The sequence below is a fragment of the Antechinus flavipes genome, chromosome 5, assembly GCF_016432865.1.
Source record: "Antechinus flavipes isolate AdamAnt ecotype Samford, QLD, Australia chromosome 5, AdamAnt_v2, whole genome shotgun sequence".
Taxonomy (NCBI): domain Eukaryota; kingdom Metazoa; phylum Chordata; class Mammalia; order Dasyuromorphia; family Dasyuridae; genus Antechinus; species Antechinus flavipes.
This window is the reverse complement of record NC_067402.1, coordinates 280687892-280715675: the sequence shown is the minus strand read 5'-3', so window position 1 is coordinate 280715675 and position 27784 is coordinate 280687892. Positions and strand designations below refer to the sequence as shown.

Genomic DNA, 27784 nt, shown 5'->3' with positions numbered 1-27784 from the left:
TCATGTCTCACTCTTTATGACTCCATTTGGAATTTTTTTTCACAAAGATACTGGAATGGTTTGCCAGTTCCTTTTCCAGTACATTTTACAGAACAAGTGACTTGTTCAGGGTCATCTAGCTAGTAAGTGACTGAGGCTGTCTTTGAACTCATTTTCTTGAGTCTTCCTGACTCCAGGACCAGAGGCCTGTGTGCTTTGGCGCTCCTTAGCTGCACCATACTATTTTGTTGTTCAGTCTGACTCTATGGAGTTTTCTTGGCAAAGATACTGGAATGGTTTGTCATTTCCCTGTCCAGTTCATTTTACAAATGAGGAAACTGAGGTAAATATGGTTAAATGATTTGCCCAGGATCACACAGCTAGTGCCTGAGGATGGATTTGAACACAGGAAGATGAGTTTTCCTGACTCCAGGTTTAGCACTCTATCCAATATGGCGCCACCTAGCTGCCTACTGCCTATATAAATGGGCAAATCACTAAACCCTCTGGAACTCCGTTTCCTTATCTATAAAATGAAGTGTTTGGATTTGATGACTTCTAGAATTCCTTCCAGCCCTAAATCCATAAACCTCTGCTTTTTATCACATGAAACTAGATGGCATTCTGCATTGTTATTCAATCTAACTTAAAGAGGCAATGTGACCTAATGGAAGGTACATTCACTTTGGAGGTAGAATACCCTGAATTCTGCTTTAGAGTGTAACCCTTAGTAAACATTTATTAAACACCTACTATGTGCCAGGAACTGTGCTAAACATTGGGGATCCAAAAAGAGGCAAAAGACAGCCGCTGTCCTCCAATGTGGTCACTTCATCTCCGTGGATGTTTTTAAGCACCTACTATGTGTCAGGCACTGTGCTAAACACTGAGGATACAAAAAAGAGGCAAAAGACAGCCCCTGTCCTCCAATGTGGTCATTTCATCTCTGTGGACATTGGTTTCTTCTCTTGTAAAATCTAGACAAAAATACGGAGTCTCATAGAATTACTGATTTAGAACTGAGTCTTTTCATTTTATCGAGGGGGATGATAAGGCAGGATAGTTGTGACTTGCCTAGGGCTGCCTGGCTGGTAAATGTCGAAGGTGGCTGAGTCCAGGGCTTCCTGCCAGCTCCAGTGCCCTCTTGGCTCCAGCACACATAGAAAGCAAGTCAAGAACTTGGCAAACTTTAAAGAACTATATAAACTTCAGCTATTATTAACAACTGGTCCCCTGCTCGGTGTCCCAAATCTGACTATCCTTCATCCCCATGGTAACAGTAGCCTTGTCTCCATCTCAATCAGTGCACACTCAGAAGAGGAAACTCCCAGTGAGGAAATGTCCTTTACTAATGAAGATCATTCCCTTTGCCGAAACTTACAGTTTTTTAGAGCAAAGCTTCTTAAACTATAGGTTATGATGCAATGTGGGGTTGCGTAACTGAATGTGAAAATTATGATTCATTATTGTAAATATTTGATTTACATACCTATTTTATATGTCCATATACCCAGGGTTGTGTAAAAATTTCTTGGGCTTTCAAAAAGGGGTCATGAGTGGGAAAAGTTTAAAAAGGGGAGCTAGGTGACTTGGCCATAGACTAAAACCACTATGACTTGAATCTGACTTCAAGGCCATCTTTCTATTCATTAATGTTGTGTTCCCTCCCCCTTCTTATGAGTATAGCTAATAATATAGAGCGTGGATGTACAAATTGATATATTGATGTATATAATTGTTCACCGTTAGACTCAAGGGCAGTTCTAGCTGTTTCCAAGTAATTGAAAAGCCGCTGTGTAGATGAGGGGTTAACCTTGTTCAGCTGGGCCCAAAGGGGAAGCTGGACCACTGAACAAGAGGCAGATGGCTATGCAGGAGAAACTTCCTGCCAATGAGCTGTCCCAGAAGAGAGGGTGCCGCTCTATTGAGTTTCCTCTTATTTAAGATATTCAAGCAGAGAGGGAGAGGAACTCACATTGATTTTGTTTTAGGTATATGGCGGGGGAGAATCTTGGTCTAATTTGGGTTGGACACTCAGGCTTTTCATAACACCGAGATTCTGGGAATTCCACATAGCTGCCCCTCTCTGGGTTAATTAGCCCTTTGCCCTCCCAGGTAGAATCGCCCCTTCTGTACTTAGAAAGAGCCATGGGCTCCAATATGGCTTCTGCCAAAAGCGTGTTGTCTGACCTTTGAGGCTCTCTAGTGCTCTTCCTGTAGAATAAGAGGCTTGGACAGCCTTCTCCCTAAGAACTCCTCTAACTCCAGGGGGCAAAATCTTCCGATTTCCTGGCGGTTTCATAGAGAGTGAGGTCAACGGCCTCGGTGAGAATGTTGTAAGGGGTAGGTCCTGAAACTCATTCCTGACATGGAAGCCCATTTGTGTTAAGGCACAGAGATCTGATCATGTATGAGCACGGCTAATGGGCCATTTAACTAGGTCACAGCCTGCTTGAAGAGGTACTATATATATTCTGTGTGTGTGTGTGTGTGTGTGTGTGTGTGTGTTTCACCATAACTGTTCCAATAGGAATCAGAAGGGTGGAACCCATTTTCTCTGATTCTCCTTTGGCCAGAAGATTTTTATAATCCAACATTCCTACATTGCATCCCTCCCTCCCAAACCCCAACAGGACACTCTTAAGCATCTGATTGTTGCAATTTCCCTTTCCCCACAATCCGCCTGTGATTTAAGGGCACAAATGAGAGAGAGCATCTCACACCAAGCTGCCTATTTGAATCTAAGTTGCATAATCATGCAAAATGACTTCTCCATGCAAGCGCATGTAGCTTCTCATATATTAAACTACAGCAGAGAGAGGAGAGAGAGAGAGAAAGAGAGAGAGAGAGAGAGAGAGAGAGAGAGAGAGAGAGAGAAGGAGGGAGGAGGCAGGGAAAGAGGGAGGGAGGGAGAAAGAGAGAGAGAATGAAGGAGGGAGAGAAGGAGGAAGTGTGGGAGTAGAGAGAGGGAGGGGGAGGAAAGGAGGAAAGGAGAAAGAGAGAGAGGGATAAAAGGAAAGGGGAGAGACTGAGAGAGACACAGTGTGGGAGGTAAAGGGAGGGAGAAGGAGGGAAGAAGAAAGAAGGAGGAAGGGAGAAAAGGGAGAGACCACAAGAGACACAGAGAGAGACAAAGAGAGAGAATGAAGGAGGGAGAAGGAGAAGAAGTGTAGGAGGTAGAGGGAGTGAGAAGGAGGGAAGGAAAGAGGGAAGAGGAGGGAAGGAGAAAAGGAGAAAGAGAGAGAGGGGGACAAAACAAAAGGGGGAGAGACCAAGAGACAGAGACGGACACACAGAGAGAGAGAGAATGAAGGAGGGAGAGAGAGAGGAAGTATAGGAGGTAGAAGAAGGGAGAGAGAGTAGGGAGGAAGGAGGAAGAAAGAAAGAGGGAGAATGAGAAAAGGAAAGGAGAAAGATAGAGAAAGAGGGGGGAAGGAAAGGAGAGAGACAGAGAGGTTTTTTGAAGGGGCACAGCCTGCCCAATGAACACTTTTTTTAAAAAAAGAAAGAAAGAAAGAAATCTTGGCAAGCTTGCTCAGCTCACATCCATTAGGCAACACCCTTCTCTTGGGCTGTGAGGCTGTTTCCCACTTTCTTAGCCCAGTGGTTTTCTGATCGTCCCAATTTCTGTCTTCGGATTTGAGGCGGGCGGGTTCCTAAGCTTGGCTGGTCTCCGTGGCCTAATTTTATCCCCTCACACCCTAGATGGAGATGGAGTATGAACTGTTCTGGGCAGGAGCCACCCCCTCACCTGTCCTTTTCTACCATGGGGGTGCAGAGGTGAGTCAGTAGGGATGCTGTGACCCCTCTGCCTGCTGCCAGCCAATCGTGGGGTTGGGTGGGGGAAGAAATGGCCCAAGAGGTGTTTTCTAATGATCCTTTTTTTCTTGGCTCTGTCCTGCTGCGATTAGGGGAGCGGCCGGTAGCGACAGCCTTGTCTGGGTTAGGCCCTCGGACGAGCCTTCTCCAGCCAGTGCATGTGCTCCAGCCAGGAGGGCCTGGCCCCAGGAGGCCCCGGACTGATCGGCCCAGCTCTAGGAAGGCCGGGCCAGGGACGGGGGAAGGGAAAACAGGACTGACCTATACTCCTTATGTCAATTGTGACATCCACGTAGCCATGTTCAGCGCTGTGATACATGGCCTCCCTTAAGGCCTTCAGTTTGGCCTTGCTGTTGCGGCTGGCGCACAGGGGCGGCGGGGCTGTCTCCGCCAAGTCAGTGCCCTCGGCCAAAATCTCCTCCAGGGATAGGATGTCGTTCTTCTCCTTCTCTGGCTGAGCAAGAAGTTTGCGGAACACATTCCTGTCAATCACAAGCCCAAGAGAGAGGAAGACACTCAGAGAAGGGGCCTGCCACGCTGGGGGGCAGGGGAGGGGCAGAGGAGGCCTATGGGCTGTGGCCTGAGGGGTACGTGGGGACCTCCTGCCACCTCCCCTTAAACAAGAGCTCTAAATACTCGGGTGGGACTGACTCTGCAGAGGGATTCTGTACATCTCCTCCTGGGGGAATGGTCCCACCGAACTTACGCAGAACATTCATGTTAAACAATTTCTCCTAAGATTGGAAAGCTACCCTTAAGAGGCCAGGAGCTTTATGTTTTCCCTTCTAGGGGAATTTGATTTGCAAAATGCCCAGTGCTTAAAATCCCAGTTTGGAAATTTTAAAATGGATGCCCATATACTTTATGATAATATATATATATATATATATATATATATATATATATATACATATATATATTTCCATTTTCTTCTTATTATTAAAAGGCTCCAGCCTCTTCACTGGAGTTGATGAGCTAAAACATGCAAAAGGATCTCTTCCTGAAGGCGAGCACGGTAGGCACTCATGCGGTTAAAAGTGAGGCCCCCAGAGGGACAGTCCGATGGACTACGGAGAGCTGGCTTTGGTGAAAGCTGATGGAGATGTCTAAGGGCTGGGCAGGGCAGGGGTGGAAAGTCCCTGACGTTGTTTCTCGGTGCTCCGTGAGGGCTCGGAGTCTGCTGTTATCGATCCTTCTTCCTAGCCTACCTGTGTCCGTGGGCTGCGGCCTGGCTGAAAGAATTCATATCGCCCTGTGAGGTTGGAGAAATGCCATTTCTGTACACTGTTCCTATCACTGGATCGGCTCCTCGCTCCAACAGCAAACTAACCAGTTCAAAATTTCCTGTAAGCCCAGAGAAGGGTGTGTTTTTATCCAAGAAGATGAACATAGCATCCTATGCACATACAACTTCAGGGCAGGTGGGGCAGGGAGGGGGAGACGTGACCCTCCCCTCGTGAGAAAGAAGCCCCCTTCTTCCTTACCTACAGCGGCAGCCAGCTGCAAGGGTGTTTCCGAATAGTTCTCCTCCCCGTGGTCTAAAGAGCCTTCTACTTTGGCCCCGGCATCTAGCAAGAGCTGTGGAGGGAAAGTGGTCATTTAGAAGTGCTTAGGGAACGGACAGTCCCTCGGGAACTCATACACTCCAAAGCTCTGACGGTCATTCAGAATCCCTGGATGATATGACTGTGGCAACAACGGAAGGGACCTCGGGGCCATCTAGGTCGATCTGTTCATTTTACAGAGAAGGAAACTGAGGCTAAGGGAGGCAAATGCCTAACCGAAAATTCGACAGTAAGTAGTAGAAATATGTGAGATGTTAATTCCTTTTCAAATGCACCATTCCCTTTGTGCCAGAATAGAATCCTCTGACAATTTTAAAAGATATTCTATTATCTTCTAGCGATACACTCTTCCCATGACCAGAGTGACCACAAAATGACCCATAGAGGAGTTATGTGGCTCTCTTGGAGCTGGAAGGGTGAGTTAGAAAGCATTGAGACCTACTTCCTACCCACTGTGAATGTGATACAGAGAAAAGTCACATTGGCTCTGGAACCAAAGGATCAGGATTCAAAATCTGCCTCTGATGCTTAATGATCTTGGCAAATCCTTCACTTTCACGGGCCTCAGTTTCTGCAACTGTAAATGAGAGAATTGGGCTCAATGGCCACCGAGATCCCTTCCAGAGTTGGGGTCTTAGAATTCTCTGTAACATTCCTGATAAGGTGGAGCCAAACGAATCCTGTCCTGGAAGCCTTAGGAAAATTAGGTTTGCATTTTGGCTCTGCCACTATGTTCTCCTTGAGCAAGTCACCTGTTTTTAATTCTTGATTTCTTTATCCATAAAAAAGTGGGTGATGGGATGTGGGACTAGATCAGAGGTTCTTAACCAGGCCCAATTTGTGAACCTATTAACATTTTTACTATCTAATTAATTAATTAATTAATTGTTTTCTGCTGGGGCAATTGGGGTTAAGTGACTCGTCCAGGGTCACACAGCTAGGAAGTGTTAAGTGTCTGAGGCCAGACACTTAAGTGTTAAGTGTCTGTTATAAAAGTACGGGTCCTCCTGACTTCAGAGCTGGTGCTCTATCCTCTGCACCAATCAGCTGCCTCCTTGATATCTATTTTAGTGGAATTGATTTCCTCTGTAATCCTATTATTTTATTTTATGCATTTTGAAGTATGATTTTGAGAAGGGGTCCATATAGGCTTTACCAAACTATCAGAAGAGTCCAGGACACAAAAAAGTTAAGAACCCTTGGGCTAGATGGTCATTGAGCTCCCTTTGAGCTCTGATATTCTTGGGATATTTAAGGACAACTTTTCAAATAATTACATTAAATGAATTAACCTGCAAAAAATTTTAACAGGTTATTCTCTCAGCCTCTTTTCCCCATTTTTTTGGGGGGAAGACACGTGACTTTACTGGTTCTGAGGAGCTTTCAGTGAGCAAACTCTTTTTACTAATGGAAATCGGCAACTGTTCTCCAGCTTAGATAACTGCAGAAGATACTTCAAGGTTAAATGACTTGAACAGCATCAAGCAGCCAATCTGTCAGAGGAGGAACTTGTCTTCCTGACTCCAAAGCCCATCCTCTTGCTATAATTCTAGTTGTGTGCTACTGTTCTTTTGGTTTAGGACCTTTGATTTCACTGGAGAAGGGAATTCTAGGTGAAGAAACTCCCTCTACCCATTCAACTTTCACCACCTATGTAGAGACTCAGATAATTGTCTGGGGTAAGAAAAGGTGGGACTTTTAGCCAGGTCTTTCTGATCCCAAGATCAGATATTTATTTTAGCCCTTATGTCACACTGCTCCCATGTACCCAGAAGAGTTAAGTTTCCTATGCACTTGTTCTTTGTTTTCATTTGGAACAGATGTCATTAGCCCTCTTAAAAATGAAGGACGACAATTCTTTTTGTACAGCAAAATGGACATGTATACATATATTATATTTAACTTATACTTTAACATATTTAACATGTATTGGTCAACCTGCTATCTGGGGGAGGGGGTAGGGGGAAGGAGGGGAAAAATTGGAACAAAAGGTTTGGCAATTGTCAATGCTGAAAAATTACCCATGCATATATCTTGTAAATAAAAAGCTATATATATATATATAAAAATGAAGGACGACCAACAAGAACTTTGAAGACAGAACTAATGTTCCCACTTCCTATTTCAGAGCTATGGATAAAGAGAGTATACCACACAGCACTGATTGACTTGTAAAAACTTCCTTGAGTGAATATGAAATTGCTCCATTGATTTGTCAACATCACTTCCTAAAAGAAATCTGTATTCCTTTGTATTCGCTTGCTATAAATTGCTACTCTTCTTTGGTGAGGGGATGAAAGCATTCTATGACTGTGCTACAGAAGATAATCAAAGACCTTTCCCTATTCCCTAGCAGGGAACAACCTCAAAGTTGTAAGGTGCTCACCTTAGATGGATCCTGAAGTCACTGTTAGCTCAGAAGGAAAGGCAGGGCAACTGAACAGTAGGGAGTGAATACGTGGCAAACATGGCCAAGGATACTGAGGAGGGCACAACTTAGGGGAGTGCTGGAACATATTTATACTAACCAATCATTAAATTTTCAATGTAAAAAGTAAGCAAATGCTACAAATCAGAGTTTAATTGATTATGTTGTTGATTGTCTAGAGAACGTGTTTAAAGATGCAAATTAAACTTAAAAGCATGTCATGCTTATATTATTTCCTTCTGGAGACTCAGTTAAACATTTACCAGTACCCCACTGGCATTCCACCACTACCACCCTACTAGATGTCTTCCAAGCTAGCAATTTGGGCAGAGAGAAGCAGGTCATCTATTGAGGGAGGGAGAGAAGAGATGGGAAATTGCTTCAGCAGACTCTAAGTCTTTAGGATGCTCATGAAGATCTTTCCTTGTTTATCTGTTAGATGGATTTCTCTTGTCCTCTAAATGTTCCCAGGAGGATATTCTGGCATGCTTGTGGTGCCTCGTTTCCTGAGTCCCTTGGACATGGATGATTGGTCAGTCTGTGATGGACCTTGTCCATAAGTTCAGCGGAAGCTATAATCTTAATGCCATTATTTAAGACCTTTTCCTTTGAGTGATCAAAGGATCCTGACAGTTTCATGATAAAGCTCCATTATATTAAAACTCACAGGGTTTTGGTTTTTACTTAAGAAAATGGAAGGAACAAGTACATAAATGTAAACTGATTAAGAGGCGAACTTGGAAAGAATTTTCCAGATTTTCAATTTAGTTTTTTTTTTTTAAATAATGGTGATTTTGTGTGTGTATGTGTGTGTGACCATTCCATATTGGTTAAAGCTAGGTAATATAGATAATTACATATGATATCTTCATTTATATGATATGAATATGCTATATTACTACTACACCTAACCAATATGGCCATCCTCAGAGAAATGCATGCTGGTCGAGCCGGAGAGAGAGAAATGCAAGGGGCAAAATCACAAGTTAGGGATGTGGGTAATAGAATATAGCAATACCTGAACTACAGGAATATGTCCATGCAATACAGCAAATGTCAGAGCCGTCCAGTGGCGGGTCTCAGGGTGGACAGATGGATATTTGTGAGGAGTACTGATTACCTACAAACAAATTGAAATTATTTTCAAAAGGTGATCTTTGAAATACTTCTGCATAGCAAATATGACCTCTGTTTATCTTTCTGTGTACATTTGATGTACAAGAAGAAAGATAGAATAAAGGTTTGAAATAAAATGGTTAGAAGGGTTCTTTTTGTGCCTTTGTGACCAAATCCATAAACATCTCTTGTCGGGAGTGGGACTAGCTACTTGCCCGGGGATTTGACAAAGGGATTTTTGGAGAGGGTGGCTCAGTGGAAGATTCCATTTCTGGACTGTCAAATACTCTGGAGAACAAAAGAAATTCATTGTGGATTTCTATTCCACAGAAAGAATCAGTGATTTTTCTTACACAAACAAAAGATAGCTTCTGAATAAACATACTAAAACTTCAAAAAACCCAACCCCAAGTGAACATCCAAACTAAAGTGCTTTGCCATTTCCTTCTCCATCTTCTCTGCTGTTTCCTGTGGCTTAGACCCATGGAACCAGAAGCTGGCTGACATTCACTGAAGGCCAAATGATTGCTCCTGCTGAGTTCCTTCTATGCTTGTGTCCCTTCCTTAAGTCCAAGATGATTCATAAAGCTTAAGAAATTTGGGGAGTCAAATGTCTTAAAAGGGTTTGACTTATGGGCCCACACTTTTTATTTCCAAAATATGCCAGGTAAGTTTTACTCAACACATATCCCCATAAAGACCAAGATCCTGAAAATAGCCGTTGATAGGATGCTGACTTTTTTGCTAGGAGAAGAAAATGAGTTCTCTCCCCTAAAACTATCTGCTTTAATCAAAGTTCACTCTTGTTTTAGCCTCTGTGTATAAATCCACCTCAAAGTAGGTCATGAGTAAGAACTGTTATGCCTAATGGACCTTATTTTAATCAAGCGATTATGAGGGTCCCCAAAGCAAGGCTGACTGGGAAATGATTGATGTCCATGGTATGTTTCAATGATCTCTGCCAAAAGACTCAAATAACAGTTTTTGGGGCACTCTAATCTTAGGTACATTTTCTTCATCAAACTAAATCAAGCCATCAATGAATAAGATAAATTAAGGTATTGTACTAAGTGCCGGGGATGGCTTTCAATGAAATTCAATCAGTCATAGGAGCATGGCTCCAAGGACCCTAAAGAACACCTAGTTCATCTGTCAAGCATTTATTAAGTTCCTATTAAGAGCCAGGCACTGGTCTAGATACTGGAGATCCAAAGATAATGAAATTTTCCCTGTCCTCAGGGAGCTTACGTTCTAGCAGGACATATGATCACAACTCATGGTTTGTGATCCCTTTCAAGCATTCACACCTATTCTTGGGGACTCACAGGGAATAAGGAATGGGGAGACCTCCAAGCCCCTGAAGCAGTAGCTGCTTTCAAAAGACTTGGAATTATTAGTTGTGGAACCCTGGGCTCTGTAACACTTTGTGTCCCTTTGCTTCCATTCCAAAAGATGGCAGAACTTCCAAGTGGGGATTACTCTTTCTTTCCATTTATTTAAAAGAAAGTAGGAAACCCATTCCAGATACTACTTTCAGAGCTCCAGAAATTTCCTGGAAATCTCCCAGAAATTTAATACCATGGTGTGTAGGCTTTCCAGGGTTAGAGGTCTGAGAGTGGAAGAGAATTGGCCTTAGTGGGTCCTCAAGGCACTGTCAAGATGAGTCCCCACAAGGTATATCTTGAAGAGTTTGCCATCTCAACTTAGCCAACATGGATAGGGAGGAAAGTCAATAGATGAACAAGGGAACAATTGAAGACCCAGGAGCCAGGTCGTCTCTTCCCTTTGGTATCCTGGTGGACTAGAGATCCCCTAGGGATGACCAAGATAGGAGGGCAGGGACGGGATCCTAGTTTCTCAGAAGACAGAGCAGCAGTGAGAGCATTGCCAAACTCGGGGAAAGTCAGTATTCCATGTGGCTATAGTTGGTTGTTCATAAATAAAACATCATAGGCAGGCTTCTCTGGGGAGAGCATTGGAAGAGGGCATTGCTAACCTCCTTCCAGATACATCTGACAGAAGGGAAAGAGGAAGAACTTGCTTTTTTTTCCCTCCCCCCTTTCTCTGGATTCCAAGGGAAAATGAGCCAGCCTTGGATCGGCCATTTCTTTGCTTTCCTTCCATTGATCTCTATCAACATTTCTATTAAAAAAAAATAAATGCTTTTACTTATGTGCTTTCCAGAAACATTATTGCTGCTTTTCAATGACTCTTCTGTCTATTAAATCCTCCCTTACAACAAAGAAATAGTTAAGGAAACCTACACATTGGCTGCGTCTGACAATGGATGCCTCATTCTGTACATGTAGGACACCACCTCTCTGCCTGAAATAAGGAGGTCTATTTTGTTGTAGGTCCTTTAGAGCCAAAATTGGTCACTACATCGAGCAGTTTCTGATGACTTAATTCAGGCACCATTTAATAACTGCCTTGTCGGTGTGAGGGACTAAACTGGGGAGGGGCTTGTGAAGGCCAACAGGGCAATGCTCACCTCCACATTCAGGTCAGCTCCGGCATCCAGCAACATCTGTACCATGGCTTCATCCCCTCGGACACAGGCGTACATCAGTGGGGTCATGCCCTGTAGCAGGTGACAAACCAAGGAGCTGAGAACACTGACAAAGCAGCTACTGTTGCCTCTCCTTAGAGGCTGGGCTTGGAATTGAGAAACCCTGGGTTCAAATCCTGCCTCACACACTGAGTAGCTGTGTGACCCTTGGCAAGGTCCTTAATCTCCCTGAATTTCCATTTCCTCACCTATAGATTAGGATAATAATTGTACTATATCCCAGGGTTGTTGTGAGACTTAAATGAGATGATGTGGGGAAAGTGTTCTGTACAATTTGAAAGTCCACCTAACTGTGATACATTCTTAGTATTGTTTTACTGGATTTACAAAAACTTTTCTGGGTATAAGAATAAAAGAGTCTTAATTAAAAGATGTGCAACCTTTAGTACAATTAAAATTCTACAAATCGAGGGGCCATCAATGTAGGGATACCAGTGGCCATCTAGACCAGCCATTAAGCATTTATGGACCAAGGGCTAGAGATAAAGACAAAAAGGAAACAGATCTTGTCCTCGTAAAGTGTCTATTCTATTGGGGATATAGCAATAAATCAACCACAAGCATTTATCGAGTACCTACTATGTGCCAGGCATTGGGTCAAATGCTAGGGATGCAATGACAAAAAAGGGAAACAATTCCTGTCCTCAAGAAGTTTCCATCTATTGGAGGAAGACACAAATCAACAATTATTTAACTATTTGATCATTAACCAGCAGTCACTTATTAAACACCTACTAATGCTAGTTAGGTATGAAGTCAGTAATAAGTACCTACTCTCTGGGGACCTTACATTCTGTCAGGAGCTAGACGGTACCAAGAAAATAAATAGAAGGTGATTTTTGAGGAGTGGGGTGGCAGGATGGGTCTCATATAGGAGGGAACACAAACTGAACTTTGATGGAAATCAGGGCTCTAGTCCAATAAATATCCCTAATTTCTGTCTCTGTATGAACTGGAAAAGGTAAAAGAGAAGGGAGCAGCCTAATGGAAGGGAGCAGGGTCGCAGAGCACAGAAAGCTCTAACACAATAATATGGGAACAATGACTTAAGGATTACTCACAAAGTATTATACCAAATCTAGGAACATCAAGGAAGTTTTCTTGGTAGAATAGGGAGCATAAGATGAATTTTAATAGACTGCTCATTAACAGATGAAGATGGAATGAGGGAGAAGGACATCACTGAATATAAGCCAAATACTCTGGGAGGTTGGGGAAATCAAGCTCATTTCTAGCCTAGGGGGTCTCACAGGGTTGAGGACTGTGTTGCAGGGATCTAAGAAGGGAACTAAGTTGTTTGTTATCGTCCATGTGTGTTGTGGGCTTTTCTGAATGGGTTACAGAAGAAATCATTGTTAGCTGGGTTCCCTTTGGGGCAAATCCTGTCAAGAGGGTTAAACAAAGGAAGGACAGGTAGTTTCCTTGACATTTTCTCTTCTAAGGTCTGACAAGTCACATATTCTCTCTCTTTCTGTTTGTGTTTCTGTCTCTCTCAATACTATTTTTTCCAATTATATGTAAAGATAGTTTTCAATGTTCATCTTTGTAGATGAGTCACATTCTCCTGCCACTACATGGCTGTGCTACCTGTGTGATAGTGGGTACATCACTTATACTCTCTTGGGCTCAGTTTCATCAGTTGTCAAAAACGAGGGGATTGGACTCAATGACAACTAAGGTCCCATGGGCATCTCCAACTTGATGTGTTCAAAACAGATCTCATTCTTTTCCCCCCAAACTCTGCTCACTTCCAAACTTCCTGATTATTGTCAATGACATTGCTTCTGGTCAGGCCGGTTCACAATCTTAATGTCATCCTCATCTCCTTGATCCCCACCTCCATATTCAGTCCTTCCTTTACCTCTCCTATCCAAACTGATCTCCATTCTCAAACTCACATGGCCACCTCTCTGGTGCAGGTCCTCATCATTTCTCCCTTATCTTCTGAAGGAGATATTGTTCTTCCTACCACAAAACTCTCCTCTACTCCAATCCACTCTTCACTCCTCTTCCAACATGATTTTCCCCAAGTGTGGGTCTGATCATGTAGGTAGTGAAGTGGATAGAGCACCAATTCTGAAGTCAGGAGGACCTGAGTTCAATTCTGGCCTCAGACATTTAACACTTTCTAGTTGTGTGACCCTGGGCAAGTCACTTAACCCCAATTGTCTTAGCAAAAAAAAAAAAAAATCGATGAACTCTACTGGCTCCCTATTACCTCTAGGATCAAATGTAAAAAGTCTCTAATCTGCCCCCTCCTGGAACCTTTCCAATCTTCCTATAAAACTATAATTCAGTTATACTGCCCCATTTGCGCTTCTGTAGTCATAATGTTCCATCTCTGGCCTCTGGATTTTTGGATTGCCACTACATATTACTAGAGTGCTCTTTTCTCTACTCTTTATTTTCAATTTCCTGATTTCCTTCAAGCCTCAGCTCAAACATTACCTTTTACATAAAGCTTTCTCTGATCCTGTCTACTTGCTGATGCTCCCTTTCCTAATACTAACAACAATAACTAGCATTTAGATAGTACTATAAGATTTATACTTCCATATACTTCCATATGTTATCTCATTTGTTTTTCACAACTACCCTGTGTAGTTGTGAATCTTAATCTGTTGTGAAGTTAATCTTCATCTTACAGTTGAAGTTAAATTTCTTGCTCAGGGTGACACAAGTAGCCTGAGGCAGGATTTGAACTCAGGACTTCCTGACTCCAAGCCCAGCATTCTATGCACTGTGCTATCTCAACCAACTGCCCTCATTTTACAAATGAGGAAGCTAAGGTCCAGAGGCTTTGCTTCCCTAAGCTCATACAAATAGTAAGTAACCAAGCCAAGATGGGCTCAGGGGTTTTGAATCCAGAATCAGCGAACTATCCATGGTGCTAATCCCTCAAGCTCACATAACTAGTAAATAACCAAGCGGAGATGAGCTCAGGGGTTTTGAATCCAGAGTCGGTGAACATGGTGCTGACCCTCCTCATGTATTGGACCATCTTGTGTCAGCTCCTAATATGGTGGATATGATAGTAGGTACCATCAACCCTCCAATGATGGGAATGTTAGGCAGTGTCCTGGGCTTTCCACTCTCCTTGGTAATGTCATAATTGATCACTGACACCCCATAGCCATGTTCCCAGGTCTACTATCATTCGTGAAGTCACAGTTAATGGCTGAAACATTCTCAAAGCCTAAGGCGAACACGCTAATGGAAGAGTCCAACCCTCTGCATCACTTCTGGCCAACAAGAAAATATATATTGCAATGGGTAATGACTTCCTGTCATAGACATGAGGCAGGACCTTTTTGATTTGATATTTTAGGTTTCTGAAAGGGAAGGTGCATCTCTAATCAGTTAAAGGGGATCATATAAATCAATCAATAAATAATATTTATTAAGCATAAATGGTGTGCACAGTGGAGGGTGAGCTGGCTCAGAATCAGGAAGACCTGGATTCAAATCCCACCTCTGAAACATACAAATTGTGTGATCCTGGAAAAGTAATTTAACCTTTCAAGGTCCCAGACAACTCTCCAAGACAATAAGGTACAGAGAGTCAGCTTTGATGTCAGGAAGACCTGAATTCAAATCTCACCTCTGAAATGGATTGGATGGGATCCTATGGAAGTCTCTTAACTTATAAGTCTCTTTCTAAGCCTGGATTGCATTGCACCAACTTATAAAGAGGTATTCTTCATGTACCAATGAAATCCCAGGTTCAATTTCTATTCTTAATTTTGGCTTAAGGCCAGGCATTGGATTCACTTCCTAACACTTAGCTATAAAGTGAGAATAAAAGTATTTTTATTGTGCCACATGAGAGGACATGTTCATCTTAGAGTTGGAAAGACCTAGGTACAGATGGCACCTCTGTGACAAATGCTAGCTGTGTCCCTTAGTTTCTCAGTGTCCTAGGCAGCTCTCTGAGATTTGTTAAGACAGAAAAGGCACCGGTCTACCTTGGGAGAGAGAGCATAATGAAGTAGCAAGCCTGGGACAAAAAAAAAAAAACAATTCAACAAACAAATCCACCAAAAAAAAGGCTGTCATAAGATGTACTAGGGATGTGAAGGAGAGACCTAAGTGAAAGTCATTATCATTCTGTTCATGTACATACATGTATATATATATGTATGTATGTATATGTATGTATGTATTTATATATGTTATATACATACATATGCATGTGTGTGTTCTGCACCAGGCAGAAGTCCACACTTCCATCATCAGACACCACTGTACCTGCTCACTCATTGTATTGATTCCATCAGGTCCCAGCAGAGATGCAGCCTGCTTCACGAGGTCCGTCCGTCCGCAGTTCAGCATCCGGAAGCCCAGGTCCTGCTTGAATTTCGCTTCAGTGGCCACAGCGTCCAGTTTTCGAGAGGCACAGAAACAGTCATCCGCCCTTAAGAAAGTAGAAGATGGGCCATTAATACAGGAAGCTCTGCTGGGCTCTTTTCAAGGCTCTTTTCATTATCCTGGATGACCTGTACGAGCACAGAGCGGTCCCTTTCCAGTTTGTGCCTCAGTTTCCTCATCCATAAAATGAACATTGGATTAGATGATTCCTAAGGCCGTTGTAGCTCCATAACTGAAGTTGTATGGCTAGAGGAACCCAAAATACACTAATAAAGTCTATGCAATTTAGCACAATGGAAAGACCACGAGAATTGGAGTAAGAAGATCTGAATTCAAATCTTGTGTTTTTTTCTTCTACTTGTTAGATGAGTATGGATAATACTCATCTGGATAATATACATAATTTCTCTGTGCTTCAGTTGCCTATTGTACAAAATGGAAATAATAACATCTGGACCAATAATCAACTACCACTCTGGAAGCCGCACAGCTATAGTGTTGGGCTTTAAGGAATACAATGCTACCTTTTCATACTGAAAATTAAATATTAGAGTTATAATATATAGCATAATACATATTAATATGTGTGTACATAAATTATGTATAGAACTTTTATATAGCGCTCTAAAGTTTACAAATCACTTTACTTATATTAATCAGTCAATCAATAATTAAGTGAAGTCACATGTAAGGTTTACAAACCACTTTCCATAATTTATCTTACTTGATTCTCCTTATTTGTTCCTCCTACCCTAGTGGCGAGGAGCTATTACTTTCCCTATTTTATAAACAAGGAAACATAAGGTCAGAGAACTGAAGCTATTTATCCAAAGTCGCGTTGCTTATGGATGAGGCAGCTTGGGATTTCCTGCTTCCAAGTCCACAGTGCCATCACTGGGGCCACAGCTGCCTCAGTCACATCCTAACTCTAAATACTTGTATCTTCTGACAGCACAAATACCCGAGACCATATGGGTTACTCTCCATCTCTCCTTTGTGGATGTTCATTTTTTTTTTAAATCGAAGATTCTTGCCTGCTCAGGGCCTGCACTATGTACCATTGCCAGCTAGACTCCCTGCTGTCCCAGATGGGAGCATTTAATATTGATCTAGGTTCCTCCTGGAAAGCAGCCAGGAGCAGTCCTGAATGGAGGCCCAGAAATCGGGAGTCCTGAGTTCTATTTCTGGCTCCAACCAGAGCCAGATCTTACATGACTTTTGACAAAACTGGCTCTCTTATTCTCATTGCAGGATAAAAGAAAGGGCTCTCTTCCTGAAGAGGAGGTTAGGGACATAGCCAGGGATGAGAGAAGAGGGCACTGTCACCAAAGAGAATGTGACATTTCCCCTACTCAAGCCTAGATACCTTAGACAAAGCATCATGGTTTAGGTTGTTTTTAATGTATTTTTTATTGAAAATTTTAATTTTAAAAATATTTTAATGATATTTTTGTTTTATATAATATAATTTTTCATTATTTATTTCTCAATAATATTTTATTTTTCCAAATACATATAAAGAGAGTTTTCAGTATTCATTTCTGCAAGATTTTGTGTAACAATTTTGTCTCCCTCCCTCTCGTCCCTCTTCCCTTCCCCCCTCTCCAAGACAGCAAGCAACTCAATGGAAGTTAACCATGTACAATCCTTCTAAACATATTTCCATATTTGTCCCATCATTTAATTTCCTAATATAGCCCCTCTGTCACCCAGAGAGCCACTTTTTAAAGAATAAAAAAGAAGGGGGAAAAAGCATTTTATCCAAAGTAAGCAGTTTATACAACACATCAATCAAGTCTGACAGTATATATTGTTAGGCTGTGGGTTTTTACAAACAAATGAACAAAAAAGCAGTCCTGTTTTCCCTCTGCATCATGCATGCAAATCCGGGGTGTTACAAAAACCACAGAAGCAAGACAGTGCATTTGTAGGACCTGCCAGCAGCAGCAGCTGCTAATATCCCCGAGGAGGGTACCAGCCTCTCTCCCATTTGGATGATGTCTGTGGGGAGAGCCCAGATTTCTGGGGTGATGTTTAGGTCATTTCATCTTATTTCTATGTGAGCTGGAAGGAGAGAGAGCAGATGATACTGTTTCTCGGCATAGCGGGTTAGCTCATAGCTAACTTTTTCTTTATGATTGTATCTTGGCTTCCTTATATGCTTTGTCTTAGAAACATGAATCCCCAACAGCACTTTTTGAATCCTTAGTTATTTTGCTGGGGGCATATGACAGAGGTCATAGAATTTTTGGCAGTCAGAGGTCAGAGGATGCTGGCACCAGAGTGCCTTACAGAGTCGCTTCAGTGTGCCTTGGGGCTGGGTGCCCTCTATCACAAGAGCAAATCCTCAGTTCTCATCTGGTCTTAAAAGAAATGCACAATTGGTATTTCCTGGCTATTCACAGGATTAATTGAGCGCTTATCAATTAGACAGCATCCATGGGATATGTTCTTTATTTCTGGGTGCCATACTTTCAAAATCATGGATAAATTATGTATGATAGTGATGATAAAGGCTCTGAAAAATGAATTTGGGATGTGTAAAAACACAGGATTTCTGGTTCTTGCATTCATCATGTACCACTGAGTGTGCTCTTGTTTAGTCTTTTTTTCCAGTGTCTGTCACTTTTTATCTTTTTTTACTTAATACATATTTATTGAATGAATGAACAATCAGAAATATTAGTAAACACTCAGACGTAGCCTACAGAGGAGTATGCTTATATTACTTATCAATTTCTTTTCTTCCTCTTAGTAGAACTCTACTCCCATCATTTTTTTCCTTTTTTTTTGAAAGCTTTTTATTTTCAAAACATATGCATGGATAATTTTCAACACTGATCCCTGCATAGCCTTGTGTTCCACATTTTCCCCTCTTTCCCCCCACCTCCTCCCCTAGATGGCAAGCAATCCAATATATGTTATATATGTTAAAAAATGTTAAATCCAATATATGTAAACATTTATAAAATTATCTTGCTGCAAAAGAAAAATCAGAAGAAAAAGGAAAGAAAATGAATAAGAAAACAAAATACAAGTGAACAGCAACAAAAAAGTGAAAATGCTATGTTGTGATCTATACGCAGTTCCCACAGTCCTCTCTCTGGATGTAGACAGTTCTCATCATTACAAGATCATTGGAATTGTCCTCAATCATCTCACAGTTGCAAAGAGTCACGCCCATCAGAATTGATGGTTGTATAATATTGCTGTTGCTGTGTCCTTTTTTTTTTTATTTTTACAGATGAGGAAATCAAGGCTCAAAAAGTCAGTGAATTTATTAAACACTTGCTATATACTAAACAGTGAGCACATAAAAGATCCTAGCTTCAAGTTCTCATTTTTAATGACGCCACATTTAAATAACTCTGTGCATGTGAGTTACAGGCAGGGTAGGTAGAATAGTATTCTCTCAGAAGGAAGATCCTAGGGTGGAGTGAGGGGGAAAAGCCTGCAGAAGATGGGATTTGAGGTCTTGAAGGAAGTGAAGAAATCTAAAAGGTGGAGATGAGGATCTGCTACAGTTGGGGACATATTGGGCAAACATACAGGAGCTAACCCTAACGCACTGATGAAGCATCCTGCAAGATGGCCAGCGATCTGGAGCTCAGAGGGCGCAGAGCAGAGGAGAGTATACAAGAACCACAATTCTGCATTGAAACATTTAGCCAGTAGCAAAGGTAGAATCTGACCTTGGTGTCTAGGCTTTATCCTGTCCACCACACTGCCTCTCCTATAAAGTCCAAATGCTTTATCATTGCTGAACACTAACAGGTCCCCTGATACTCAAAATAAAAGAGTCTTCTTCCCAAAGTACTTAACTTCTGTCTGGTGTTGAAATCTAACCCATCCGCCAGAGGGGATTGATTCTATAGTTTTCACTGGGCTTTTGGAGGTTTGGGGGGGAAATACAGTTCCTTTAGAGAGTTAATAAAGATAGATAATTTCACTGATTTTATGAAGTGGGTAGAACAATGAATGAATAAAAGGATCATTGAAAGAAAGGAAGGGAGGGAGGAAGAAAGAAAGAAACTAAGATAGAAAAAAGAAGGAAGAAAGGAAGAAGGAAGGAAAAAGGAAGGAAATAGTGTTTGACAAGTTGAGGGGGACAAAAATACAAAGAATTCCTGCCTTCAAGAAGCTTACATTTTTTAAAACAACTTTTTATTGATAGAACTCATGCCAGGATAATTTTTTACAACATCATCCCTTGCATTCACTTCTGTTCCGATTTTTCCCCTCCCTCCCTCCACCCCCTCCCCCAGATGGCAAGCAATCCTTTACATGTTGAATAGGTTACAGTATATCCTGGATACAATATACGTGTGCAGAACCGAACAGTTTTCTTCTTGCACAGGGAGAATTGAATTCAGAAGGTATAAATAATCCGGGAAGAAAAACAAAAATGCAAGCAGTTTATATTCATCTCCCAGTGAAGAAGCTTACATTTTAATAGGTACAGACAAAATATTATATAAGGGAACAGTAGCCAGGGAGGAATTTTTAGGATAGGCAAGTCACAGGAATAGTGAATGAAGCTACAAGATTAGACAAACATGTCCATACTACAAGGTATTGAGAGTTCTAAGAGGGAGAAGTGGAAAGCTGGGTAAAGGATTTGACAGGGATGGGGTGGGGCATTATGAGGGAGACTGGTATTTTGATATGGCATAAAGATTATTGAGAAGTAGCCAGGTAGGCTCACCAATTACAAGCCCAGGATCATAATTGGTGAAGAGTTTCTTCACTGGCTGATGTAGAAAACATTAGTGGAAATCAGAGATGTAAACAAATTCTGTCTCTCTGTCTGTTTCTGTCTCTGTCTCTGTCTCTCTCTTTCTCCCCTTCCCTTTTTCCCTCTCCCTTCCTCCTTCTGTCTTTCTCTCCTTCTCTCTGTCTCTGTCTTTACCTGAATCTCTCTCTCTCTCTCTGTCTTCCTCCCTTCCCTCTCTCTCTTCTCTCCCTCTTTCCCTTTGTTTCTGTCTCCATCTCTGTTTTTATGCCTCTCTCTGTCTCTGACTTTGTCTCTCTCTCTCTCTCCCCCTCCCCTTTTCCTTCTCTCCCTTTCTTCTTCCTTTCACCCTTCTTTCGCTCTCTCCCTCCTTCCTTCCCTTTCCCCTCTCCCTCCCTCCCTCCCTTCTTCTGTCTTTCCTGCCTTCTTTCTATCTCTGTCTTTATCTGAATTTCTCCCACCCTTTCTTCCATCTCTTTGTCTCTCCCTCCTTACCTCTGTCTGTCTTTCTGTGTGTGTCTCTATCTCTGATCAGTCTCTGTGTTTCCATATCTCTTTATCATATTTCCAATTCATCTTTCTCTGTCTCTCCATCTCTGCATTTCTCTCTTTGTGAGCCCTTTCTCAGCTGCACACACAACAAAGCGAAGAGAATAATGTCTTAAAAGATGAGAGTATGAGCAGCAAAGACTTAGAGAAGAGATGTACTCTGATGGTGGTAGTGGGCTCCTTGTAGTCCAATAGGAGAAATGAAATCTAAGGGAAAGAGCACAATGGTGCTAGTGTATATGTCCCATTAGTGATGAATGTCACACTAGAGGAAACTTAGCACTACAGAAGGCCTATCGTCTCTAGCAGGGACTGATAATAGCACTGAAAGAAAATTAGCCTTGATGGCAAAGTTCACAGAATCACCAATTTGGAAATAAGAAGAGACTTTGGAGGTTACCTCATTCTGCCCTTCTTTTTATAGATAAAGAAACTGGGACCCAAGAAGGTGTTAAGTGACTTCTCCAAGGTCACAGAATTGCAGAGCTGCATTTGAAACCCATGGCTCTTTTGATTTGAAATCTAGAATTCTTTACCTTATACCAGGTGAGAGAAAGGGCAGCTCATAGCATCTCTTCTTTTGAAGAAAAAGAGGGAAAGAGAAAGGGCAGAGAAGAAGAAAAAGAAGAGAGACATCTAGTAAATGTCTAGATAACAGAAAATTCTCATCACTACACTGCCTCCAGTCCAGGCATGCTCTCTGTTTCCCAGATATCTCATCTGTTTTCTCTTTCTGTCCAGGTACTCTGTGGTGGACCTTGATAATAAAATGGCTTTATTTCTTCTTTTATTGATCTTCTTCCAAATGCCCTCGCTCATGCTTCCCCTTTTGGTTCTTGCGTTTCCACATGAGTAAATCTTAGTTTATATTATCATCCTATATTCTCCTCTTCTTGTCCCCTTTAACTATTTTATTCCTTTACAATATTTCAAGAGCCACATTCCAGTAATAGGTTCCATTTTACTAAGTCTTAGTGATACTCAGAGATCAGTGTTTTCTTGCAATAGAATCTTGAGTTAACCTTGCTTATTATCCATGTTTTCTATTTGTTTACACACAATATTCTCTGAGAATTTTCATTTACATTTTCTGTCTCTGGCTTTCCTGTCAATGTCTTTGCTTGTCTGTCTCCTATCTCTCTTCTATATGTCTATCTATCTCTTCATCCATCTCTCTCTCCCACCTCTATCTCCTTCTTATTTATCTGCCTTTGTCTGTCTGCCCCTTTCTCTCTCTTCTCTGTCTATACCCCTTCTATTTATCTATCTATCTGTCTGTTTGTCTCTTCCTGTCTTTCTCTTCTGTTTTATTCCTCTCTCTTCTGTCTGTCTATCCCTCTCTCTTATCTGTCTATCTATCTATCTCTGTCTAGTCCTGTCTTTCTCTTCTGTCTATTCCTCTCTCTTCTGTGTCTGTCTATCCCTCTCTCTTATCTATCTATCTATCTATCTATCTATCTATCTATCTATCTATCTATCTATGTCTATTCACCTCTCTACTATCTATTCATCTCCCTCTCTCCTCTGTCTCTCTGTCTGTCTCTCTCCCTCTCTCTTCTTCCCTTCCTCCCCTCATTTATCTATCTAGTTTGTAGAATTTTTCTCATTGTCTCTTCCAATAGAACATGAGCTCCTTCAGGGCAGGGATCAGTTTTTGGACATTTCCTGTATATTCCTCACTTTGGACAACACCCGGCATATTGGAAACACTTAATAAGTGCTTGCTGACAGGTTGACTGACATTTGAGGTCATGGGCTTAATAGCTAATTTTTGGATTTTTAAAAATAGTTTTGGGGGGATTTTTGTGTGCTTTCTAGGCATCTCTACTAGTCTTTCTTCCTCTATTTTTGTATATCTAGTTAATGATCTTCGGCTTGGGAGTGTATTCAGGCATCTTTTCCCTCCCCTGACTTCTCACTTCTTTTCCTAAGGCCCCCATTTTCTAATATGTCAGATGGACTAGACGAGGTCCTTCCACCCTTAAGTCCAGGATCCCATGATCTCTGGACCTCGGTTTCCCCTTTTGTAAAATGAATGGCCTTGACTACATGGGCTTCTGAGATCACTTTAAGCATTCAGTCTATGATCTCAGGCCTTCTGATTTTCAATATATATTCTCTCTGGACCCCGGTTTGGAAGGGGGTTGGACTCTATCATTCAGTCAGTCAATAAACATTTAACTCCTCCTCCTATGTGCCAGATAATGTATTAACTATGTGGGATGTTCAAAGAAGCAAGAATCTCTATGACCTCCAAGGTCCCTTTCAGCTTGGGTTCCTTGATCTTAGAACCTCACTTTCCTTTCCTTTTAAACAAGATTATTAGAATTGACTCTTAAAATCTTCTCCAGGTCTGTGGTCACGATCCCATGGTCTCCAGGATCCCTCTGCAAACACACTGATGCAGTGAGTGGTTTCTGTGGTACCTCAGCACCAGACATTTTCCTCCTGGGCATCTCATTATATCCTATGTGATGAAACTTCCTTTTAGCCTTCTTATTTTCCCTCTTATTTAAAAAAAAAACTACTTAGCTTGTGCCAAAAGCATCAGGAGAGGGGGGAAACCCCACAATCTTTCCCTCCTAACTCCTCTTTAACTGGTCTCTTATAACAAGGCCGAGGAAATGTGTGATGGCTGGCACTTTCAAAGGGCCATAGGAGCTCCTGCCCATCCTCACTCCTGTGAATTCTTGAGAATGGGGACAAACACAAGCTGACCGATGCAAAAGCTGACAAGATGCTCTGAACAGCTGATTTCCTGGGCAAGACATATAAAGTCTTTGAGGAGGAAAGAGAATTAAAAATCAGAAGGAGGAAAACATGATCTCAAAGTGCTAATGTTCCAAGCATGTCCAGCTGAAGGTGGCAGATGATGATAGGTTTGGGGACTCGGTGGAAGAAATAGCCCACCTGCCTGCTCATTGTATTCCTCAGCTTTGCTTTCACAGGCCCTTGGAATAGATCAGTTGGGCAAATCAGACCCTAGAATTCGTGACTTTCAGGAGACAGAAAGAGAAGAGAAGATCAGCATTTCATCTGTTTTCTCTCCAAGACAGCTAGCATCTGCTTTAAGATTTGCAAATCTCTTTACAAATATTATCTCATTTTATTCCCAGAACAATCCTGGGAAGCAATTGCTCTTATCTCTAACTTATAGGAGGCAGAGATTAAAAAACTTGATCCACAATCACAAAACTAGTAATGGTCTGAGGCAACACTCAGGTACAGTCCTTTATCTTTCATACCACCTAGTTCCTTAAGAATGAAAGATTGGCTGTAATCTTTTTTTTAAAAAATATTTTATTTTATTTTATAATAACTTTATATTGACAGAATCCATGCCAGGGTATTTTTTTTTTTACAACATTATCCCTTGCACTCGCTTCTGTTCCGATTTTTCCCCTCCCTCCCTCCACCCCCTCCCCTAGATGGCAAGCAGTCCTATATATGTTAGATATGTTGATTGGCTGTAATCTTGCTAGAAGAAGATAATGATGATATCATAACCTCATCTTTATAGAGTGTGTTAAAGTCTGCAAAGGGCAGCTATGTGTTACAGTGAATAGAGCACAAAGCATGGTGTTAGGAAGACCTGAGTTCAAATGTGACTTTAGGCACCTAATAACTGTGGGACCCTGGGCAAATCAATTAACTCTGTTTGCCTCAGTTTCCCCATCTATAAAATGAGTTGGAAAAGAAAATGGCCAACTACTGTAGTATTTTTGTCAAGAAACCCCCCGAAATGGGGCTACAAATGATTGGACACAACCAAATAACAATCTTATAATTTACATATATAAGGAAATTGAAGTCCAGAAGAGATCACACACATATACATTCATAGGTCCTTGACCTTAGAATTGAAAGGGGCCTTAGAAATCACGTAGTCTAACTACTGAGGAAACCAAGGTCCAGTGACCTATGAAATGGTGGTGTCGGTATTTGACTTCAAGACTTTCTGGTGCCAAACTCTTTCCATGACAATGAGGGGAAGGCAGGGATAAGTGACAGAAGGAAGATGACTAAAGTGGGTTGAAAACCTCCCAGGTGCTAAGATAAGGGACTAAGGGTACAAAGGGATCTGACTTTATTCCCCCACACTCCATGTCCCCCACACCCTCACTGATTTACTAACTCTTTATGACCCCATTAGGGATTTCTTGGCAAAGACACTGGAATGGTTTGCCACTTCCATCATATCTGGCCCATTTTTCTCACTAACCTTCTTCATATGACTTCCCATCTGTCTTCAGGTTAGGTTAAATTTCCTCCCTCCTCCTCTTACGCATAAAATCCATAGCTTTCCCTTCTCTGCTTCTGGTACATCTCCTCCAAAAAGCCTTCCAGGACTGATTGCTGATTTTTGATGGATCATTCAGGGTAGAGCCCTGGGCTTTGCAAGACTTCTAGCCAGAAGGGGTCACAGTCCCATTTAAGCCCTAGATTGATTTGTGCTGTACTACTTCTCCTCTTCCAGGTAGAATCTACTTTCTCTAGCAGGAACTACAGAAAAATGCCAATTCAGACCAGTGGAATAGTACCAAAGCTGACTGCTGATCATTCCCTAGGCCTCCCATATATTAGAAGAGCCAAATCCAGGAAGAAATTAGGATCTGAATACAACTCAACCCAGCTGCCATCTTCCTCTCATACCGAATATTCCTTGTATTCATCATGGTTGTTTCACCCAGCCTCCATCTTACTCTCATGCTGAATATTCCTTGTATTCATTATCGTTGCTGGTCCCAGCTGCCATATTACTCTCATACTGAATATTCCTTATATTCCTTATGGTAGCTGGTCCCAGCCACCACATGTATGAGTCTTTCAGCCTTCCTGCATGCTGAGTTTTTCAGCTTTCATAGGATCATTGGCTTAGATCTGTAAGAGACCTCTGAGATTACTTAATTCAAACCTTTCATCTTATAGAAAAAAATCCGTACCCCAAATGCAGTGTCTTAAGATCACTAGAAGTGGAAGGCACTTGAGGTCAAATGATCCAAATTCTTCATTTTATAGAGGAGGAAATAGTATTAAGGTGACTTAGGATCACAGATTTTCATCTAGTCCAACTTCCTCATTTTCACCACCACCATCATCATCGCCACCATGTCACATGGCAGAACAGGATTTTGAACCTGGGGCCTCTCCCTGAGTTACACACCTTCCTGCACACCCCTGATTCTCATACACTACACTCAATTCTGCTGTTTTTCACACGGTCTTACCCACTTATCCGGGAACCAAGCCCCTCTTGTCCATACAGATTCTCCCACACAGGTGTCTGGTCTTCAAGCTCCCCAGACATGCTCTCACCTTCTCTTCTCCTACACCTCCCTCCTTCTGCACCACTGACTCACTCTAGACAATGCTACTTCTGTCCAGAATGTTCCTTCTCACCCTTCCCAGGGGCTCGTTCCCACCTAGAGGCCTCTTACGCCAGTATGAAGGCTCCATGTGTCCCTGAACTAGACAAGGCTAGAGAATAACCAGCAGCTATGGGCATGTGTGCCTCGACTGGCTCCTGGCCATTAAATGTTCTTTTCATCTCTCTGACTCTCCCCGACTTAGAACTCTGATTTTATCAGCTCCCATGAATTCAGCTATCAACACTTCCCTTCCATCTTTTCATCAGCCACATTGTACCTAGACCAAGAACAATGGAAAACTTAACCCTTTCATCACCAGGGACTCTGATTTGTGGGGCAATGGTGATTGAGTTTTGCTTAAATAAGACTTTGCTACATTGACTATTTTGTACCTTTTCTCCCTATGTCACTTGGGAAGTTAATGAAACAATATCCATGTCTCCTTGGAACTCCAGAGAACTGTTTAGGATTGGGAATATGAACAGTGAGTTTAAGAAGTACGACAGCTGATTTGCTGACAATAGCAAAATTTTAACTTGAAGCACAGGACAGAGAGAAATAATTGAGTGAGGGGACTGATCATTGAGAGCCCATCTCTTAGTGCATGCACACTGTTCTCCCTTTGCTGCAATATTTACATGGAGTGTCAATGAGCCTGCTTCCAGAAATGTTAGAGAGGAATGATGGAGAAGCCCTTTCTCTCCCTAGCTTGGAGTATGTCCAGATATCCTCCGTTTCAGTCAGCATAATTATGGTGATAAATAAAAAACTGTTAAATTGATATCTGAAATAAAATTGAACATGCATTAAAAAATTTGAACAGATAAAAACTTTCTTTTTTCCTGGTGAAGAAGATATACTTTATGCCTTTGAGATGGGGGAGAAGTAGTGGTAGTAATGGTAGCAGTAGAAGCCTATTTTCCCCACCTGACTGCCACATGGCTGTAAATCCATGGAGTTTCCTCTGTTTCTGCTTCACTTGTAAGTATTCTTTCCAGGGAGAATTTTCCTTCCTTCCTTCCTTCCTTCCTTCCTTCCTTCCTTCCTTCCTTCCTTCCTTCCTTCCTTCCTTCCTTCCTTCCTTCCTTCCTTCCTTTCTTTCTTTCTTTCTTTCTTTCTTTCTTTCTTTCTTTCTTTCTTTCTTTCTTTCTTTCTTTCTTGCTGGTGCTCTATCCGCTGCGCCATCTAGCTGCCCCATGTTTTCATATTTTTGTCCTTGCTGTGCTTTCTCAATAAATATTCCTTTGTAAAAACTAATTGATAGAATGTAATGGAATATTATTATGCTAT

At 41.8% G+C, this 27784-nt stretch overlaps 1 protein-coding gene across 1 annotated transcript in view; it reads right to left on the bottom strand.

Moving 5' to 3' along the window:
* The window catches only part of ABTB3 (ankyrin repeat and BTB domain containing 3), a 329205-nt gene that overhangs the window by 26079 nt on the left and 275342 nt on the right, over positions 1–27784 (bottom strand). The window contains 6 exon segments of the mRNA XM_051961527.1: positions 4060–4280; positions 5007–5142; positions 5283–5376; positions 8810–8911; positions 11399–11488; positions 15725–15890. Of these exon segments, the coding sequence (XP_051817487.1) occupies positions 4060–4280; positions 5007–5142; positions 5283–5376; positions 8810–8911; positions 11399–11488; positions 15725–15890 (809 nt within the window).